General features: G+C 39.7%; 2 protein-coding genes across 4 annotated transcripts in view; both read left to right on the forward strand.

Annotated features, from left to right (window-relative positions):
* LOC133404568 (equilibrative nucleoside transporter 2-like) overlaps positions 1 to 9,392 on the forward strand; it is a 12,143-nt gene extending 2,751 nt beyond the window's left edge. The window contains 9 exon segments of the mRNA XM_061680571.1: positions 567 to 586; positions 589 to 703; positions 781 to 878; positions 2,387 to 2,468; positions 2,543 to 2,646; positions 3,918 to 4,026; positions 6,345 to 6,430; positions 7,499 to 7,698; positions 9,192 to 9,392. Of these exon segments, the coding sequence (XP_061536555.1) occupies positions 567 to 586; positions 589 to 703; positions 781 to 878; positions 2,387 to 2,468; positions 2,543 to 2,646; positions 3,918 to 4,026; positions 6,345 to 6,430; positions 7,499 to 7,698; positions 9,192 to 9,303 (926 nt within the window). The 3' untranslated portion in view covers positions 9,304 to 9,392.
* A 3,442-nt stretch (positions 9,393 to 12,834) lies between these two features.
* Positions 12,835 to 19,906, forward strand: LOC133403828 (galectin-related protein-like). 3 transcript variants are annotated; one of them, XR_009768738.1, is made up of 6 exons: positions 12,835 to 12,914; positions 15,691 to 15,765; positions 15,894 to 15,982; positions 17,360 to 17,552; positions 18,122 to 18,365; positions 19,217 to 19,906. XR_009768738.1 is itself a non-coding variant. In XM_061679139.1 (5 exons), the coding sequence occupies exons 1-5, from the start codon at positions 12,876 to 12,878 to the stop codon at positions 18,263 to 18,265; spliced, it is 540 nt and encodes a 179-aa protein (XP_061535123.1). In that variant the 5' UTR covers positions 12,835 to 12,875; the 3' UTR covers positions 18,266 to 19,906. The 3 variants fall into 3 exon arrangements, 2 of the variants coding, with proteins under 2 accessions (XP_061535123.1, XP_061535124.1); XM_061679139.1 differs by having other exon boundaries at positions 18,122 to 19,906; XM_061679140.1 differs by having other exon boundaries at positions 12,875 to 12,914; positions 15,691 to 15,739; positions 18,122 to 19,906.
* The last annotated feature ends 988 nt before the right edge of the window (positions 19,907 to 20,894 follow it).

The raw sequence follows: 20,894 nt of genomic DNA on the forward strand, positions 1-20,894 counted from the left end.
TGTTTTCTTTTTGTGTCTGTCTGTATTCTTGTTTTCCCCCCTGTGTTTGTTTGTTTCCATCTGTATTTTCGTTTTTTTGTGTGCTTGTATTTGTTGTCTTGTTTCTTTTTTGTGTTTGTGTTTTTCTGTCTGTTTTCTGTCTGTGTGTGTTTTCCATGTGTGAATGTTTTGTGTGTGTGTCTTTTGTGCGTGTGTTTTCTGTGTGTGTGTGTGTGTGCATGTGTTTTCCATGTGTGAATGTGTGTTTTCCTCTGGTTGTGTTTTTTTTTGTGTACGTGTTTTTCTCTTTCTGCGGCTTTTGTGAATGAGTTGTGTGTTTTTCTTTTTTTTCTGTGTGCATTTACGTTGTTTATTTTTTCTGCTTTTTGTGTGTCTGTTTTCTGTATGTTTTCTGTGGGTGTGTTGTTGTCTGTGTGTGTGTGTGTATTATTTCTGTTTGTGTGTGTTTATCTGTCTAACTGTGTGTGTGTGTGTGTGTGTGTGTGTGTGTGTGTGTCTCTTTTCTGTGCCTGTGTGATTGATTTTTTTTTTTTAATGTTTTCTGTGTGTGTGCACGTGTGCATCAGTGTTCAGCGCGGTGTTGCAGGAGCAGCCTGTTCATGGGCAGTGGGCCTGCTGCCGACTCGCTACAGCACGCTGTTCATGACGGGCCAGGGCCTGGCAGGGATCTTCGCCGCTGTCGCCATGCTCTGCTCCGTCTTGGGTGAGGACCGCAAACGTTGGCAACTTTGCAAAGCGAAACAGATGTGACTCACTCGGTTGTGTGTGCACGTGTGTCAGGTAACGCGGACACTAAGTCTGCAGCGTTGAGCTACTTCATCACGCCGTGCGTGGCCACGCTGGGAACGCTGGCGTGCTACATGATACTGCCTCACCTGGTAGGTAAATTTTATACTCTACTTTAATATATTTCCATTTATTTAGCTTTATTTCTATATTTCCAACTATATTCTTTCTTTTCTTTTTCTCCCCATTTACTCTATATTCTTGATTTATTATTCATTTAGTCACTATTCATATCAGTTTCCAAAAATTATAAATATTTGTATTATTAATGTATTCAACTGTGATACAAATCTAAACAATGTATAAATATATAATTCATGTCTTATTTTGTCATAATTTTGATTGAAAAATGAATGGACAGGAATATTTAAACTCGATAAATTTATTAAAACTTTATTAAAACTTAATAGATAAGTATTTGATTATTGTATCATTAATTGTCAAAAATATTAAATACTTAAATAAATGTTTAAATATGAAATTTTAAATTATTAAACTGCTTGTTGCTATATATATATGTATATATATATAGATATATCAATAAGGAATTATTTTATTACTAATTACAGTACAATTTAAATATTCAATTACAACAACAAACAATTTTGATTAAAAATCTTCAAATATGTCCATTGATTTGATTTATTAACTTTTGAATATGTTTAACAATAAAATGAAAATATTTAACATCAACAACAAACAACTTCTGCGATTGGGTGGCGACCAGTTCGGGGTGTACCCAGCCTCTCGCCCGTAGATGGCTGGAATAGGCTGCAGCACGCCCGCAATCTGTGTGAGGAGAAGCGGTACAGAAAATGGATGGATAATTCATGCATTTAGAATTAGATTATGATGAAAGTATTAGAAAAGTCATGCATTCCTTAATATATTTATTAATCAAATAAAATAAAAAAACTCAAAATGACATTTCAATTTGAAGGGAATATAGAATACTTTATATTCTAATATGTAATTCTAACTAGTTTGGAAGAGAATGTGTATTGGAGTATAGGAGTATATTGAAGGACGGCCCCCATCGGGGGGTATTTGGCCCCCATCAGGGGGTATTTGGAGACAGATGTCAAGGAAGAAAGGAACTTCGGGGAGCCACTATAAACATTGAATGCAGGAGACATCTGCAGGCGGCGTCTGGAGCCAGATCAGATTACGGACCAATCAGACGACAACGATTCCATACTGGCCTGTTTGAAACATTGTATAAGTCTGGGGTAGAGTCAGATCGTTTTTGTTCAACTACTGTATCTGCTAAGGATAAGATAGGGTAGTTACGAACCCAGAGCTCTGCAAAATGTAGAGACTCCTCTGTCAGGAATAAATGGGTTGTTTTTTTATACATTGTTGTGAACGAAGTTCTTTCACGAGTTCTTTCACGAAAACGAGCACGCTTGGAACCACGGAAGTTAGGAGATTTTAAAACACAGGTTCCTTCAAATTTTATAAAACTGATAAAGAATATGAATAATTTAGTTGATATTTATGGCTATAATCTTAAAATGAATTAAGATATTTTGAAAATATTGTGATTAAAAATGACTGATGTGTTGTGTACTTTTTTGTGTCTGAATTGCTATGAGTGCAGGAATTCGCTCGCTTCTACCTGAGGCGGCGTTCGAACGACGTTGACGAGGAGGCGAAGATGAAAGAACTCCTTCCGAGTGCAGGTTGGTGCGTAAAAAGCGTAAAATTTGCTGTCAATCTTACGTCCTGTCGATCATCCCTCGACGTTCTTTGGCAGACGGACACGTCGTGAGCAGCAAAGACGGAAAACATTTGGAGGCCGACAGGAGGTTGATGGGCGAGCCTTTGGAGCGGTCGTCCGTTTTGCTCGTCTTTAAGAAGGTCAGCGTCAATTCCACATCAAAAACTCATGCAAGAGAAGACAATTACTGCATATAATGGACGCATATATACGAATATGTACAGTGGAACCTCAATTTAACGGACGAAAGGGGGGGGGGGGGGGAAGATGTCGTCCGTTGACTCGGATTGTCCGTTAAATTGAAGCACTATTTTGTGAACACCCAGTACGGTACAAAATGATTGGAAATAGATATTTTAAAAAAAGCTTTAAAATGTTTGAAAGTTTGAAAGTTTCTCCTTGGTGCATGAAAAGGGTGTTTTTTTTGGCATGAAAAGGGTGGTTCTAGCTGGACACCAATTTCTGTCCGTTAAATCCAGAGTCCGTTAAATTATATATATATAATTTAATGGACTCTGGATTTAACGGATATATATTATATATATATATATATATATATATATATATTTTATATATATATTTTTTTATGTTATATATAAAACTTGTTTGACACCCCTGTTCTATATTATATATATATATATATATATATATGTGATATATTATATATATAATATATATATATATATATATAAATAATATATATATAATATATATATATAATATATATAATATATATATATATATATATATATATATATATATATATATATATATATATATAATATATCACATATATATATAATATAGAACAGGGGTGTCAAACAAGTTTTTGCTGCGGGCCACATCGTAGTTATGGTTTCCATTGGAGCGCCGTCATGAGCGTGAACACATATACAGTAAATGTACAATTGCCTGATGTTATTACATATACACAAAAAAATCGATGAATTGCTATATTTGAAACCAGAAGCCAATAAAAAGTAAAGTTAATTCAGTTTATTTTGAAATGGGGATTGGTAACAAAAATGGATGGATGGATGGAATGCAACACTGCTGCCACGTAGGCACGGGCATGTCTGTTGGTTGACTCTAGTCATACTGTATACTGTATCTGTGTCCCAGTCTCTGCGTGTTGTGCCAGTGCACCAGTAAACAACAGCAACCAATTCTGGAACTAACAGACTTTGTCAATGCCGGTTTAAGTGACAACTAGAAACAATTTTCGGACACATGTACTGTCAAGACAATCCGTTACTTCTGATATCCGTTAAACTGTAAAAGGGCAAGTGCTTGGGTACCTCTTGGGGGTCTATGTGTGCATGTCCATATAGAAAAAAAAAAGCTCAATGATGATGATTTGTGCTGCTTTTGACCTGCAAGTGTGTGTGTTCATGTGTGTACGTGCGTGCAGATCTGGCCCATGGCGTTGTGCATCACATGCGTGTTTGCCGTCACGCTGTCAGTGTTTCCCGTGGTGACGGTGCGTGTGGAGACCGTCTACAAAAAGCACACCGACTGGGGTGAGCCGCCGCCATCTTTGTTAGCACACCACTGCTGCGCCGCTAAATCATTTGAATCAGTGATTATTTGCTATCATTTAATGTGTGCATACCTACATGTAGGGGGGACAGGTGCGCCAATAAAACATTTAGGAACCAATTAGTGTACTCAGTTAGTGTACTTCTTAGCTTTGGGCCAATTAAAGGTTCAGATATGACTGACATAAGTGGTGCCTTTGAGACTGAAAAATGTTTCAATTAAATTCATTGTACAGGGGTGCCTTGCGATACGAGTGACCTGACTTACGAGCTTTTTGAGATACTAGCCGTCATTCAGCTAATTTTTTGCTTTGACATGCGAGCGTAAACCTGAGATGCAAGTACTGTTTAGTGGCTGTGGACTCAACTCACCTCACAACAAGCAGCAGTTTGGTAGATAGTGAACAATTCTTCAAAAACGAGGCTCAACCTGTTTAATGCCACTCCCAGGTAAAGTTTACTCGAAAATAAACAGAAAACAAAGAGAAATATACTTTGTGTATTTTCAAACCAAACAACGTTGCCTTAAGAACGATCCACTAGCTTAATGCTAAAATATAATGAAAAACGCCATTGAGATGCTAACAGTCAGCATCACTCGTCGCGGTTTTAAAACCCTAAAAGCAACACATATTTGAACACTAATAGTGGAGCAACACATGTAGGCTGATACTATAACAACACTCACAGTCACAGTCTTTATCCTCTGCAAAGAACAACCACTATTACAGTATCTTACCGGGTCACAATAGTCTCTACTCTTCATTTGTGTCTGCATGACTGTATTATACTGCTTCCCGCACAATGAAATTAATGGCAGCATAAAATCATGATGCACAAACCTTTTTCAATTAATTATATAATTATTATATTAATAATATTATTTTAGTACAATGTTATAGTGTAGAACAATAGTGCAATATTATAGTGTGCTATAAAAAAGAAACCAGTTTGAGTTTTTGGGGGTTTTCTGAGGGTGTGTACTGTTTAACATATATATTTTAAATTTCTGAAATGTTTTGATATCAATTGATATTTCCAGATGGCAGAGTGGACATGTCAAGCTCGACAACATCCAACTACACACATTAATATGATGGAAATGACCAAAAATAAGTGTAAATATTTATTCTGCAACTTGCCCCTGTTTCTGAACAAAGACAAAATGGAGGTCGTACTATCACTGAAAACATTGGGGGGGGTTTCTTAAAGGAGCCATCCATCCATCCATTTTCTGAGCCGCTTGTCCTCACAAGCCGTTACCTCATAATGACAGGGTGGAGACATGCCAGAATGTTCAATGTTATTATGAAGGAATATTACAATAATATACATAACATGTTGTGGAAAGTAAAACAATGTCAAAAAATTGATATAGTATCATTTAAGCACTTCTTGCACGCATATAGTTAGCAGAGCAGTTTGTGGCACATGGCAAAATCCCTTCAAATCAAAAATCTTATCAAAAGAAGGAAGAACATTTTAAGAGACTTCTCATTGTCTTGGTACGTAGACATGTCTCATAAAATCCCCGAGTTTAATTGTTCTGCTACATTTTCATGATGACTGAATGCACACCAAAATGCACTCCAGAGTCATACTGGCACAGCACAAAAATGTCACTTACCCAAATAGATAGTCAGTTTATTTTATTTTTAAATTTGCATCCTCGTAAGGTGTCCCTGGACCCCAACAATTTGAGAAACCCTGCTCCTCACACTCCCTGTCCTGTCCACGCTTTATATTAAAGGTCCTGTATTTTACCAAACTAACCTTTTCTACTATTTGGGATGTTATATTGGCTAGATGGTGTCTCAGTAAACATGTACAGTATCAATTAAAATCGCCCACGCATTCCTGAGTTCCAGACGTTTTTCTGCCAAGAGGCCTGAAATCAGGTCATTTGAATTACTCGAGTTGATGTACGTCACTAGCTGAAGATCTCGGCCTACCTCCCCGCTCCCGAGCCAGCGCTGTCAACATAACAAACGCGTGTGCTCTCACAACTGGGTCTTCTAACACGGAGGCAACCAATATGAGGAAAGGGAGTGGTCTCAGCCAAAAATGGACAAGGTGGATCTCAAAACTGGGTGAAACAGAAGTAGCTGTAGCTGTCAAAGTGGTCTTCTCTGGACACTTGTATGACAAAACCAAAGTGTTTTTTAAAATGAAATTGGCACTTTTGTACTAAGTCAATGTTAGAGAGTCACTCTATGGAGGTCTAAATAGCCAAAATATGGGACCTTTAAAAATTATATTTAAAAAGTGTTCTTTTTTTTTTTTTTTTTTTTTTTAATCAGACAAAGTGTTCACATGCGTTTGCTGCTTCGTGGTATTTAATGCCATGGACCTGGTGGGCCGTGGCACCCCCTCCATAGCACAGTGGGTCAGTCTGAAACACACATACACACACATGCACACTGGCCACTTCATTAGGTCCAGGAATCGTTTTAACATTTGATGTTTATTAGGTGTTTCTAATATTTTGATTAGCTATTATATCCATGATGCAGTCCTTTAAAATAGTTTTTACGATTGCGACCCGTGACGTCATATTGACGCTGTACTTCTATTGGCTCAAACTAATGTTTTAACAATATATTTTCTGTGTAAATCAATGGTGCAGAAACTAGGGCCCAACCTTTTCAAATCAGCTAAAACTGGCTGATATATATATTTTTTCACTCACATGAAGACATTACAACATGAGACAAAGATAATGACATTCAAACATACAGGGTTGGCACTGGGTTATGAAACCTGTTAGCTAATGTGGCTAAACAGTACAGTATAAAAAATTCCTAGCCACACTTGTGTGTAATTAGCCACAACATCATGTGTGTTTATGTAGCTAAACCTTTAGCCACAACTAAACCATTAATACCGTTCACACATTGTAGAATGAGCGCTCTCACTTTATCTTTGATCAGGAAGGTCTTCTGCGTTTTAACGCAGGTAAATTTGATACGCCAGTGTGGCAAACATGGGAAATATTGGCCTCGGTACCTACCGTTTTAATTAGCTATTGGCTAGGTGGCGAACGGCCTGCGCACGCCCTCACATACATATATACATACATACATCATTCGTAAAAAGATCGGCCAAATGTTGGTTTTTGTTGTAAATTTAATCAAATACTAAAGGACCAAATATTGTTAAACAGTCAAATGTTCTGCCTTTAATACATATCTTTGTTGTTGTTATTTTGTTCATTATATATTTCTTCAATTAATCGGTTATTGGAATTTTATTCTGCCAAATATTGGAATCGGCATTGGCCTAAAAAAATCCATATCACACTCATGCTGGCCGCTACAATAGGTATATCAATAATCATATAAAAAAAATATTATATTTGTGTTTATAATATTCTGTTTTGCTTACTTAGATGTATTTCAAAATATTAGGGACAGCCGTGAGTATGATTTGAAGATGTATGATTGTGTGTTCGCAGCCGTCCAAGGACAGCTGTGTGTTCCCGTGCGCCGTTGTGTCACGTGTGCTCTTTATTCCATTGCTGATGATGTGCAACATTCCTGGTTCGAAGCTGAGCGTCTTCCTGTTTCACCACGACGGCGCCTTCGCCGCCATCATGGCGCTCTTCGCCTTCTCCAACGGGTACCTGGCCAGCCTCTGCATGGCCTACGCGCCGCAGTGAGTCCCACCCCACGCTTACACTTACTTTTCTCTTGTGTCTTCATCTTACATCCACAAACATAAACTCTCCTATGTATGAATAATATAGAACCAACCAGCAAGGTAAAAACAAAATACGAGCAGCATTGTAGACAAATTGTATGTAGGTAAATTTTGTGCAAAAGTAACTTGTACTTGTAGAAAAGGATTTTGTAGTTGTAGAAATTGGCCGCGAGGAGTCACAAGTCCTGCTAATTAGTTCACAAGACACAACAACATGTAACAAATGTCTCGCAAAAAGTGGTACAGAAATGATTTGTTACTTGTAGCTGTTAGAGGCTGGCGGTCGCTGCAACACAGGAATATTTCGACCCATCAAAAGAGCTTTTTTAACTTCTCAATCCTCAACCTCATTGGTTAATGACGAGCCGGTCAAAGTGAAAGTGTATGCGTGTGTGTGTGGCACGCAGTGGGTTAACTAATCACGTGGTGCCGACCCTAGTGAGCGGTGTTCCAATGAACCAATGAGGTTAAGGTTTGAGAAGTCAAATGCGCTCTTTTGATTGGTCCCACTGGTCGTGTGCTGCACCCAGCGCCCACCAAATTGGGGTACGAGTCATTTCGCCACCACGTTCAGCGAAACATCCATCTGTCCATCCAATGTCTGTACTGCTGTATCCTCACAAGGGTTAGGGCGTGCTGGAGCTTATCCCAGCCATCTTCGGGCGAGAGGCGGGTTCAATCAACCTACCGCGCATGTATTTTTTTTGGGGGGGGATGTCGGAGGTAATCCGGAGTGCCCGGAGAAAACCCACGCAGGCACGGGGAGAACATGCAAACTTCAGCGAAACATTTGGTACAGAAGTCACTTGTCTTGTGAATGGCACGAGTTACTTTTGCTGCAACTTCAAATTTATTTTCTATAACTACAATTTACTTTTACACTAAATGTACCTCCATAGAATTGTCAGAAATTTCAATCTAACCTAAACAAGAAATAAAACAGAACATTTAAGATGTATGTATTTTATAATTTTTTTTACATTATCCTACTTTATTTGCTGTTTTAGTGTTCAGTCCGAAGCCCTGTCTAATATAAAAGTATTGCTTTGGCGCCTCATTGTGGCATCTTGCCGCCAAGGAACTCTTTGAACTGACTTGAGCAGCTTCCTGTAGTGTGCTCTCCCGCTATTCGTTGGGGGACAGGGACTGAACCCTGCTGCGAAAGTCTGCATATGCATATTCATATGCATATGTACGTATGCATAATAGTTGTATTGCACATTGAAACTTGTAAGAAATTAGACATCATATAGACTCATTTTAAAAATGAGTGCAAATTGAGAGGTCGAAATATGGATAATAACACTGTATTGTAGGTATGTTAATATGTGCAATCTTGATTGGACAGTATGTAATATTTGCAAGACGGTCGCTCTCAGCCGCAGTGGAGCGAAGTTCCAGTGCAATATGTAAACGTTGTTGACGTTGTAACTGTTGTTGTCCGTCAGGCTTGTGGGCCAGCGAGATTGCGAGACGGCCGGCTCGCTCATGACCTTCTTCCTGGTTCTGGGTTTGGCGCTTGGTGCTGCGCTATCTTTCCTGCTGGGAAAGCTGCTGTAGTCGTAAACAACACGCACGCAGGCAACCAAATACGACTGGGCAAGTTGTTCAACTTTATTTCTCAGGGCCATTTAAAAAGCATCTTACCAAGAATAGGTGTCCTTTTTCCAGTCAAAGGTTCTGATTACACTTGAAATAAGACTCATCACGTAAAAGTACAGTGGTGACTAGAAAAAGGAGTGACCCGGGTTTTATAGATACAATTGGTCGATTGGCCGAGTTTTTGGTTTCACTTGCATACATGCAGATCAGTCGCCTTTCGACGAAATTCACCGTTTTGAACTCAGAATAGGCCATTAACGTGAATCGTATACAGCCGATGAGTTTTTCCTTGGAGCTTTCTTGTATTTTAGTATTTGTGGATATTTCAGCGCATTTATAACTTGACAAAATGCCGTGCCGTAAATTGGAAATGTTTTTTTATTTATTTATTTATTTTATTGTGTGTGCTATTTACTCAGTACTTGAGTAAGTCAAGTCACCGCTCATTTGAAATTGTTTCAAATTATTATTATTTGAAATAAGTAGAACAAAATTTCCAATGGGTCACTGATGGTGTAGTGGTGTGGGTAGCGTGGGTTCAGTTCCCACTCGGTGACGGTGTGAAAGTGAGTGCGAATGGTTGTCAGTGTCTTTATGTGCACTACGACTGACTGGCGACCAGTTCAGGGTGTAGTCTGCCTTTTGCCCAAAGCCAGCTGGGATGGGCTCCAACGACCCGTGAACCTATCCGGGATAAGTGGTGTTGAGAATGGATGGGTGGACGGAAAATTCCAATGGAATAAGTCTTTTTTGGCAATTTTTTCCCTTCTTATTTTAAGTAAAAATTAGCTTGAAGCAAGTGAAAATTGTCAAAAGACATATTACTGTTTACATTATGAGTCTTATTTTAAGTGTAATCAGAAGAGATTTGACTAGAAATAACACAAATATTTTTCGTTTTTGAAAATAAAAATACAAATAAAAACGAGCACAAAATTGGTTTTGAATAATGTCTTTGCTGTGTCGCTTAAAATTGGAAATCTGTTTTTTGCGGGGGACAATCCTCAGTTTTTTCCTCAGTTTTTTTCTGTCTCCGTTACTCCTTTGGATTATTATTAGATTTCATTATATATTGTTGTTTTTTCATTAATGACAATGGACAAACATTGTGATAAAAATATATTTTTTTAAATATTCTGTTTATGGTATATAAATATGCACTTAAATAATTCATTGACATCTTGTCCCACAAGGCAAATATATTTAGAATGAAGTCAAATATTGCCATTAAATTACATGTTTTTATAGGTTTTACATGTTAATTCCAAAATGCATTTGATATCACGCTTTGTATGTGTATTTCTAATATTTTAAATCTTTTTATGTGCTATGACTCTGTTTTTACCAAATTAAATCACACCTGTGCTGAGCTCCTATTGGCTTGAAATGAATCTGCTTTGAGTTCTTTTTATATTCCATTGTATGCCTATTTAAACAATGCACTTATTTTCTATATTGAAACCATTTAAAAAATAATAATTTCGCTGTAATTTTTGTCATTCTTGTTATTGTATGTGTAATGATCTGCAGTGTTTTTTTAAAATGACATTTTTGTATTTATGAGTTTTCTACTGAAGTAGCTTTTGTGTACGTGTGTTTTTTGTGGAGTAAGAAGTGTATTTGTCAGTTTGTGTCATTCATTGTGTCATTCATGTGACGTCACGGTACTGGTTAAAGATATCCACGTTTGAGAGTTTGCATGTTCTCCCCGTGCCTGCGTGGGTTTTCTCCGGGCACTCCGGTTTCCTCCCACATCCCAAAAACATGCATTAATTGGAGACTCTAAATTGGCCGTAGGCATGACTGTGAGTGCGAATGGTTGTTTGTTTCTATGTGCCCTGCGATTGGCTGGCAACCAGTTCAGGGTGTACCCCGCCTCCTGCCCGATGACAGCTGCGATAGGCTCCAGCACCCCCGCGACCCTTGTGAGGAGAAGCGGCTCAGAAAATGGATGGATGGATGGATGGATGGATGGATTTTAAAAAAGACAAAATGCAAGCAGACAAAGATATACAAAAATTTTTTTCCCATTATAGAAAAACAAATCTGAGACTTCATTTCAATGAGTGACCAACATTTCTGATTTGTTGTTATATTAAGAGACCTGAAATGGCAGTTTCAATCAAAAATACTTTAAATAACTGGGTTGATTTTAGAAATTTACATTTGTAGATGTGAAACTCAATAAATTATAAAGGTTAATAATACACAGCTTTTATCTTTTGACTAAAGTGGTATTTTTTTTCCTCCCATCAAATATATTTTGTTTTGCGTAGTATACAGTTTCCAAGTTATTTTCAGAAAGTAGTATTAATGGGGTAACCGTAAAATGAGTCACACTTTCAGGTTCAGTTTTACGGAAGGAAAATTTATCAATATCAAACTGAAATACAGATGTTAGTTGGATCTTCCCACCATCTATTTTCTTCCGCTTATCCGAGGTCAGGTCATCCGGGAGGATCTCAGAATAGAGCCGCTGCTCCTCCACATGGAGAGGAGCCAGATGAGGTGGCTGGGGCATCTGATTCGGATGCCTCCCGGACGCCTCCCCGGTGAGGTGTTCCGGGCACGTCCCACTGGGAGGAGACCCCGGGGATGACCCAGGACACGCTGGAGAGACTACGTCTTTCGGCTGGCCTGGGAACGCCTCGGGATCCCCCCGGAAGAGCTGGATGAAGTGGCCGGGGAGAGGGAAGTCTGGGCGTCCCTGCTAAAGCTACTGCCCACGCGACCCGACCCCGCATAAGCGGTAGAAAATGGATGGATCTATATGAAAATATATTTGTATTTTGTCGGTAAAATGACTCGAAAGGACTTGATATTCAAAGTGTAGCACTTGACTTGGGACTTGCCTGTCTTGACTTGGGACTTGACTCGCGACTTGAGGGCAAAGACTTGAGACTTGTAAAATAATGACTTGGTCCCACCTCCGCCCTGAACTGGTCGCCAGCCAATGGCAGGGCAGATATAAATAGAATTTTAAAACTATCTGTGCGGCCCGGTACCACATGACCCACAGCCTGGTGGTTAGGGATCACTGGTCAACACGTTGTATGGTATAGTCGTTTTCCACATGCTGTACACGTATAATGCAACACATTTTTATAATGTATTTATAGTTCATGTTTTGTTATCAGTTTTTATTTGTGTAAAGAACAAATATGTGGTTAATTCTAAAATAATGATATATGGTTTTAATCCACTTTTTTTCAAGGAATCATCCGAGGGTCCTGTTGATGCAGTCATTTTAACTTAATAAAATTAATCAAAATGTAATAAAAAGAATTTTACTTTGAGAAAGTAATTGAAATAGTTACACTACTCTTACACTTTAAACAGGGTAACATGGAATTGTAACCAACTACATTTCCAAAGTCATTTTGCCAAGACTGCCTGACCGTAAAGACCTCCTCCATTCTTGAATGATGACGTCAACCCCGCGCTGAGAAACAGGTGCCATGTTGGAACTCCAAGAAGCACGCGCACACGGTGCACTTCCGGTGCGCGCGCGTGCTTCCTGGAGTTCCAACATGGCCGCTGAGCAGAGCGTAACGACGCGCGAGAGGAAGGTAAAAGTTGGAAACGCTCACCGCAACTATCTGGACAACTATATCGTAACACGTCGTTCGCGTTTGTCGCTTTGGACGACATCGACAACTTTGGCCAGGCGTCAAGTTGACGCCGTCTGGCAACGAAGGCAGTGGCACTTCCGCTATCGGTGACCCAAAATAAAAGCATATTTACCTTGCAGATTGCTCGAAATGAATGAATACTTTTGCATATGAATTGCTTCTGCTAATGACAGCAACTTTTATTTTATGAACTACTTAAATGCGCAACTTTGCTGAACACGAGTTAGTAAGTGTTGACTTTCCCTGAAGACAACGTTAGGGTTTCAAATGAGAGTTTTAAGTATACGCCACACAAGCCAGGCTCAGAGTTTTAAACAATGTTTTAGGTTTTTAAGTAGGGTTTCAAGCCTAAGTTACACTTTTTTTTTAAACAGGTATTGGAGTCTCAAGTTAGGGTTTCAAGTTTGGGTTAGGTGGTCAAGACAGGGTTAGGGTTTCAAGCCTTTGTTACACTTTTTTAAACAGGTATTGGAGTTTCAAGTTTGGGTTTTAAGCTTGGGGTAGGTGGTCAAGATAGGGTTAGGGTTTCAAGCCTGGGTTAGATTTTCAAGACAATGATCGGATATTAAACAAGGGTTAAGGTGTAAAATTGGGGTTTCGAAATATGGATAGGGTTACAGGTAAGGATGGGGCTTAAGTAGGGTTTCAAGCCCAAGTTACAGTTTTAATCAGGTATTTGAGTTTCAAATGTTTTTATTTATTTAAATAATGAAAGTAAATAACTGGTTAGTTTATTTATTGTAAATATAAAGCAATATAAGGAACAAACATTTTACATATATATTTAACAATTTGCATTTATTTTATAAAAGAATTGGTTAATAAATTATAATTTCATTATTAATTATACAATTTGAAATACAAGGGCCTGACCGATGTATTTTTATTTATTTGTTTATCTATTTATTTTTCAGGGCGATGCTGATTCCGATAGTTGGCAGAGTAAAATTCCCATAACTGATCAATCGGCTGATTAATTTAAAACATGTATAATGAATAAAATAAAAAAAATGTTGGTCCCGTAACACTTACAACAACAAATATATGAATTATAGGCAGAACATTTGACTTTTTAACAATACTTTCTCCTTTAGTATTTGTTTATCCTTTCAAGAGAGAAAAAGTTGCAAAAATTGCCAAATTTTATGCAAATTAATTTCTATTTTTATTTTTATTTTAATGTCATTGTCTTTGTCTTGGCGGCACGGTGGAAGACTGGTTAGAGCGTCAGCCTCACGGTTCTGAGGACCGGGGTTCAATCCCCGGCCCCGCCTGTGTGGAGTTTGCACGTTCTCCCCGTGCCTTCATGGGTTTTCTCCGGGCACTCCGGTTTCCTCCCACATCCCAAAAACATGCATTTATTGGAGACTCTAAATTGCCCATAGGTGTGAATGTGAGTGCGAATGGTTGTTTGTTTGTATGTGCCCTGCGATTGGCTGGCAACCAGTTCAGGGTGTACCCCGCCTCCTGCCCGATGATAGCTGGGATAGGCTCCAGCACGCCTGCGACCCTAGTGAGGAGAAGCGGCTCAGAAAATGGATGGATGGATGGATGTCTTTGTCTTATTTTATAATGTGGTAATGTGTAAAAAAAAAAAAAAAAAAAAAAGAAAATCGGCAAAAAATTGGCTAATTTTTTGCGATTATTTGGGGATAGAACCCTGGTCCGCAGAACTGTGAGGCAGATGTGCTAACCATTCTTCCACCGTACCGGCTGTGGAAAAATATGTCATGTTTTAGACTACTGCAGTATGGCATATGACCGAAGAGCCAATCACAAGTGTGGGCTTTAGGAGGAGGAAGTAACATAAAAAACTAAATCTGAGCTTTTGTGGTGATTTTTTTTTTTAAATGTAACTTAAATAGGGATCATGGAAATATCCAAAAGTAACTAATTTAATTACATTTTCTCCCATTAATGTATGATGGATTACAATTACATAAATTATGTTATTAAATGATGTAATATTGTTACATGTAATTAGTTTGCTCTTCATAATGCCCTGATGAATAAAGATAATTCAGTATCAGAAGCAAAAATGGTCTGTGCCAAGCTCCAATTTGTGAACACATCACACTGATAAACCTCGAGTGACTGCTTTCAAATTTTTCAGAGTACTGCAGTTTGCTCTTGTTCTGGTTCTGACTGTGGAGATGAGATTCGGGAGCTACTCAGTGTTGGGGTGGCCCTATTCTAGAAGGTTGAGGGCAGTGGGCCACCTCAAAATCCTGAAAAATCCTAAACTATTTGCCCCTCACCTTTAATAGACTCCTTTGATGCAGCAGTTTTTAAAAATAGCTATACTATATAATTTCTTGATGGACTGGTTTTAGTGTGTGTAATAAATTAAAGTTAAAGAATGCCAACATAGCTCCATAGATTTTTCTATTGCCCTCTGGGGAAAATGTTTGGACAGCCCTGGTATAAATAAATGATATGCATGTATTTAACTCTTGTCCGAAGACACCTGAACATATAAACACATAAAGAAAACGACATTTTAGCAAGTTTGGCTCCAAACCATCATGTCATTACTCCAAGTCATGCTCATTACCGCAGCATACACAAGAAGTCATCAAGCCTGTTTTCTGGGTTTAGTCACGTGACGTTCCGCAGATCGCGCATAGTAGTGTAGAAAGTTGAAGTGTTGTCTGTGTGGTGGTCTCTGTATGGACAAGGGAAAAAAATACACGTGCATTTTGTCTCTTCCCAGAAATGGAAAATTGATGGCGATGAGGCCAAAGCGAGCATCAGCAACAACAGTAAGCAGGACACACGGACCAACCTGGTACTGACCGAACACAAAAAAAGCAACAAAACACAAACATTCATTAATGCAAGAACTGAACCAAACAATTGTGTGTGTGTGTGTGTGTGTGTGTGTGTGTGTGTGCGCCGACGCTCGCCCGTGTCCAGGCAGTTCCTTTCCGGGGTCACATCACGGGTGGGTTGCACCCAGGGAGGAAGGTGGTCATCGTGGGCGTCGTGGACTCCCATCCTGACAAGTAAAAACCATGAAATCAATACATAACCTAGAAATAACTAAATGTGGTGCAAACTAATTACATTGAGCTCAATGTTAAGCTTTTTGTTTCTGTCATCGCCTCTTACGTTGGTTTGAAGATTAAACGCTAAAAACCATCAGTGCAAAAGTGCAACCAACCGTTTAACTTGGAAGCTGTCTCAATGTTGGCACAGGCGTATTTTATTGTTTCACCCAATTTGACTTTACTGCAGTTCCATGCGGTGTAGGCTGAGGTTTAGAGCAGGAGGGAGCACGTCAGACTTTGTGACATCGTGAAAGCCTCCTTTGTACATCCATCCATCCATCCATCCATTTTCAACACCGCTTATCCCGGTTAGGGTCGCGGGGCGCTGGAGACTATCCCAGCAGACATCAGGCGAAAGGCGGACTACGCCCTGAACTGGTCGCCACTCAGTCACAAGGCACATATAGACACAGACAACCATTCGCACTCACATTCACACTGTCACTGAGTGGGAACTGAACCCACGCTGTCTACACCAAAGTCAGGCGAGTATACCACTACACCATCAGCGACTTCTCCTTGTACAATATAATCTTATTCCAAGTGTTGCACTGAGACGTCTTTTTAAAAAAAAAAAAATGTTTTAAATATAAACAAAGGGGCGGCACGGTGGACGACTGGTTAGAGCGTCAGCCTCACAGTTCTGAGGACCTGGGTTCAATCCCCGGCCCCGACTGTGTGGAGTTTGCATGTTCTCCCCGTGCCTGCGTGGGTTTTCTCTGGGCACTCCGGTTTCCTCCCGCATCCCAAAAACATGCATTTATTGGAGACTCTAAATTGCCCGTAGGTGTGACTGTGAGTGCGAATGTTTGTCTGTTTGTATGTGCCCTGCGATTGGCTGGCAACCAGTTCAGGGTGTACCCCCCCTCCTGCCCGATGACAGCTGGGATAGGCTCCAGCACGCCCGCGACCCTAGTGAGGATAAGCGGCTCAGAAAAAGGATGGATGGATAAACAAAGGTGACACACCTTTGTTCGCCACCCCCGTTGGGCACAAGCACATCTTCGTGCATGTTCTTCTTCGTTGGTTTTCGTCACTTTCTTCTTTGTGGTCAGCGGACTGTCGGCATCAAAACTGGGAACCGAAATGTTAAAATTTTAACGATTCCGGGAGAACTACGTTAGTCCCGGTTCCAGTGGGTTCTCGATTGTTGATGCCCAACCCTAGGTATATCCGTGTGTCTGTGGCCAAGATGTCCTGAATTGAAGCAAAAAGTGAGAAAAACTGTTTAATTGTTTACATTTTATTTCATGATGTCATCACTGTATGTTTTTATTTAAAATATGGTGCTATTTTTCCTCATTTCCTGTTTGTGCATTGCATTTGCACCAGGTTCTACGTGGCCTTGACGTGTGGGCGGTGTACGCGGGACGGGGAGCCCCCGCCAGATGTCGCCCTGGAGATGTGCGTGTGCTTTGGGGGGGGGCAGCACCAAGTGCTGCGTCGGGCCTGCGTGGCCGGCGCATGGAGCCGCGCCGACAGCGCCGTCCCCTTCTTTCCTTTCATTCCAGGGCAACCCTTCAAGGTAGGCTTGCTGACACTCACGTATTCCTCACAGCCACTCGATGGGGCCACAGCCCTGGCTAATAGTAAAATATCCATTGGTGTCAAGGAAGTATGTTATTTCAAGTCTGGGATAGGTTTTCAAAACAGCGTTAGATTTTTAAGACAACGTTAGGGTTTAAAATTATGATTGTAAACAAGGGTTAAGGTATCAATTTAGGGTTTCTAAATAAGGTTAGGGTTTCAAAGTAGGGTTTCAAGCCAGGGTTAGGGTTTGAAATTCGGGTTTCAACTCAAAGTTACAGTTTTAAACTGGGATTGAGGTTTAAATTTAGGATTTCAAACCTAGTTTAAGTTTTCAAGTCAGGGTTAGGGTTTCAAAATAGGATTTAAACAAAGGATTTAAATTTGGGTCTCAGTAATTCTGTGATATATATATATATATATATATATATATATGTATGTGTATGTGTGTGTATATATATATATATATATATATATATATATATATATACACACACACACACTGTATATATTGCTTCTGCATACATGCGTGTGTGTGTTGTGTGGCGTGTGTGTGTTTGTCTCCAGATGGAAGTTCAGTGTGAGTTGGGACGCTTTCGAGTCTTTGTGGACGGGCAGAAGCTTTTTGATTTCCAACATCGAGTGGCACCACTCCACCTGGTGGACACGCTGTGGATCAAAGGCAGCATCGCCATCACCAAGCTGGGCTGAAGGCGGTGCCGCCGCTGATGGAGGACATTGACATTGACATTGGCAATGGCTCCGGACACACCCCTGGCCATTTGATTAGGCACACCGCCACTTTAACGCGGTAAGCTACAGCTGGTTTCTGTTTGGGTCATATGTTCACACCCTCGACCTTATTTTGACCTTTGTCACCATGCTAAGGGGCTACATGTTGGCCTCATAAAGGTCACCTATTTGACAATATTTCAAGGTTTGAACATACAGTGGTGCCCTGAGATACAAGTTGAACTCCTTCTGTGACCATGCTCATATCTTGAATCATCTTTCCCCATTAAAATTAATGGAAACATTTTTAAATCATACAGTAATGATATAATTAAATAGAATGTAAAGAATTAAACGGTCACACTTTTTGCTTCAATTCAAAGGACATTGTGCTGCTCCTTCTGGTGTGAGCGCCTTGGTTACCGGGTAATGCAGACGTACGATAGACATAGAGACTCCTCATTCCTCGGTAAACCACAGTAATATTTGTCATTCTTTGCAGAGGACAAACATGTATATATGCCTATGAGTATTGTGATATTATCTCACTACATTTACTGCTTGAAGCATTATTATACTGCCACATACATAAGCTTCCACTATTTGTTAGCCCGTCTATGGCATTTTCCCAGTTTTTGTCAGGCCATGTTATTGTTTTAAATACACGTGTAATTGTCTTTGTTTATGAAGTGCTCTTATCTCACGTTTTTGCTCACAAGTCAAAGCAAACATTTGTGAGTCGGTTCAGTTGTATCTCAAGGCACTACTGTGTCACACTTTGGTTTAAATAGCGTGAAAGCGTGGATCCCTCAATCCCTGTAGTCTAGTTCTGGTTCTTTTCCTGAAAAGATGTATTGGTTAGACCGACTGATCCTGATTCAAATGTGAAACATCCATCCATCCATTTTCTGAGCCGCTTCTCCTCACTAGGGTCGCGGGCGTGCTGGAGCCTATCCCAGCTATCGTCGGGCAGGAGGCGAGGTACACCCTGAACTGGTTGCCAGCCAATCGCAGGGCACATACAAACAAACAACCATTCGCACTCACATTCACACCTACGGGCAATTTAGAGTTGTCAATTAACCTACCATACATGTTTTTGGGACGTGGGAGGAAACCGGAGTGCCCGGAGAAAACCCACGCAGGGACGGGGAGAACATGCAAACTCCACACAGGCGGGGCCGGGGATGGAACCCCGAGCCTCAGAACTGTGACGCAGACGCTCTAACCAGTCGTCCACCGTGCCGCCAAATGTCAAACAATGCGTCAAATTGTCATATTAGTCATGCATGTTGTCGTGTGCTGATATGAGGATGTTGCCCTTCACTGTACCTATTAAATGATCCATAAGGTTAACTATAGATATGTGCGTATACAGTCGTATAGTGCTAGATAAATGCACTGTTTTTAAATATTTTATTGCCTTTATAAATGTAATTCTCATTGTAAAAACAATCATGTGTGCTGTTTATGAATATTTGTAATCATGCAATTCTCAACATGGCTACCTGGTATTATTCTGTAAATAAGATCAGTCATTGATGAAAGATGATATGACTAGTTTTCATGTACAGTCTTGTTTTTTTCTTCATGCTATTGTTTCTGACCAATCAATGTTTATGATGCTACATTGTGATTTTGTACAAGAGTTATGTAAAACATTTTCATTGAATAATTGCTTAATTACATGAAATAAAAAACAATTTGAATAAATTCATGATTATAATCTATTTTCCATATACATTTAACAGTTTTATTTCCATCCATCCATTTGCCGTACCGCTTATGCTCACAAGGGTCGCGGGCGGGCTGGAGCCTATCCCAGCTATCTTCGGGCGAGAGGCGGGGTACACCCTGAACTGGTCGCCAGCCAATCGCAGGGCACAGATAAACAAACAACCATTCCCACTCACATTTACACCTACGGGCAATTTAGAGTCTTCAGTTAACCTACCATGCATGTTTTGGGAATGTGGGAGGAAACCGGAGTACCCGGAGAAAACCCACGCAGGCACGGGGACCACATGCAAACTCCACACAGGCGGGGTCGGGGATTGACCTATGAAGCAGATGTGCTAACCAGTCTGTCTACCGTGCCACCAACAGTTTTATTTATTTCACATAATTGGTTAATTAATTGTAATTGTACATTAAAAATACATTGAGTTAGATTTTTTTCGTTATAAGATAAAAAGATTTTACACTTTTAAGTGATGTATTTGAACAAAAAAAAACGGTTGATCCATTCTAATGACATTAGTGATAAATATTAAAATACATATTTTCAAGCACAGATTGAGAAACGTAGTGGGTCGCTTTTTATTAATTAATTAATCTCATTAACTTATTTAATTGTTAATACAATTTTTACATGTTTAAACCCTGTACATTTAGCCTTTAAAATATATATATATATATATTATTGACCCCATCTCCGAATGAGCTGGCCCATCAGCTTTAAAAAACGACTACTCAGTGGGTTGAATTAAAGCTGGGAGCGCGGGCTGTTTACGTTGCAGTTAGGTTACATGCATGTACGCCTTATTTACGTTCAAACCAGTCAAATTGTCACGTATGTTGTATCTGTACTGTACTGTACTATTTACAG

The sequence above is a fragment of the Phycodurus eques genome, chromosome 6, assembly GCF_024500275.1.
Source record: "Phycodurus eques isolate BA_2022a chromosome 6, UOR_Pequ_1.1, whole genome shotgun sequence".
In the NCBI taxonomy this organism is placed as follows: domain Eukaryota; kingdom Metazoa; phylum Chordata; class Actinopteri; order Syngnathiformes; family Syngnathidae; genus Phycodurus; species Phycodurus eques.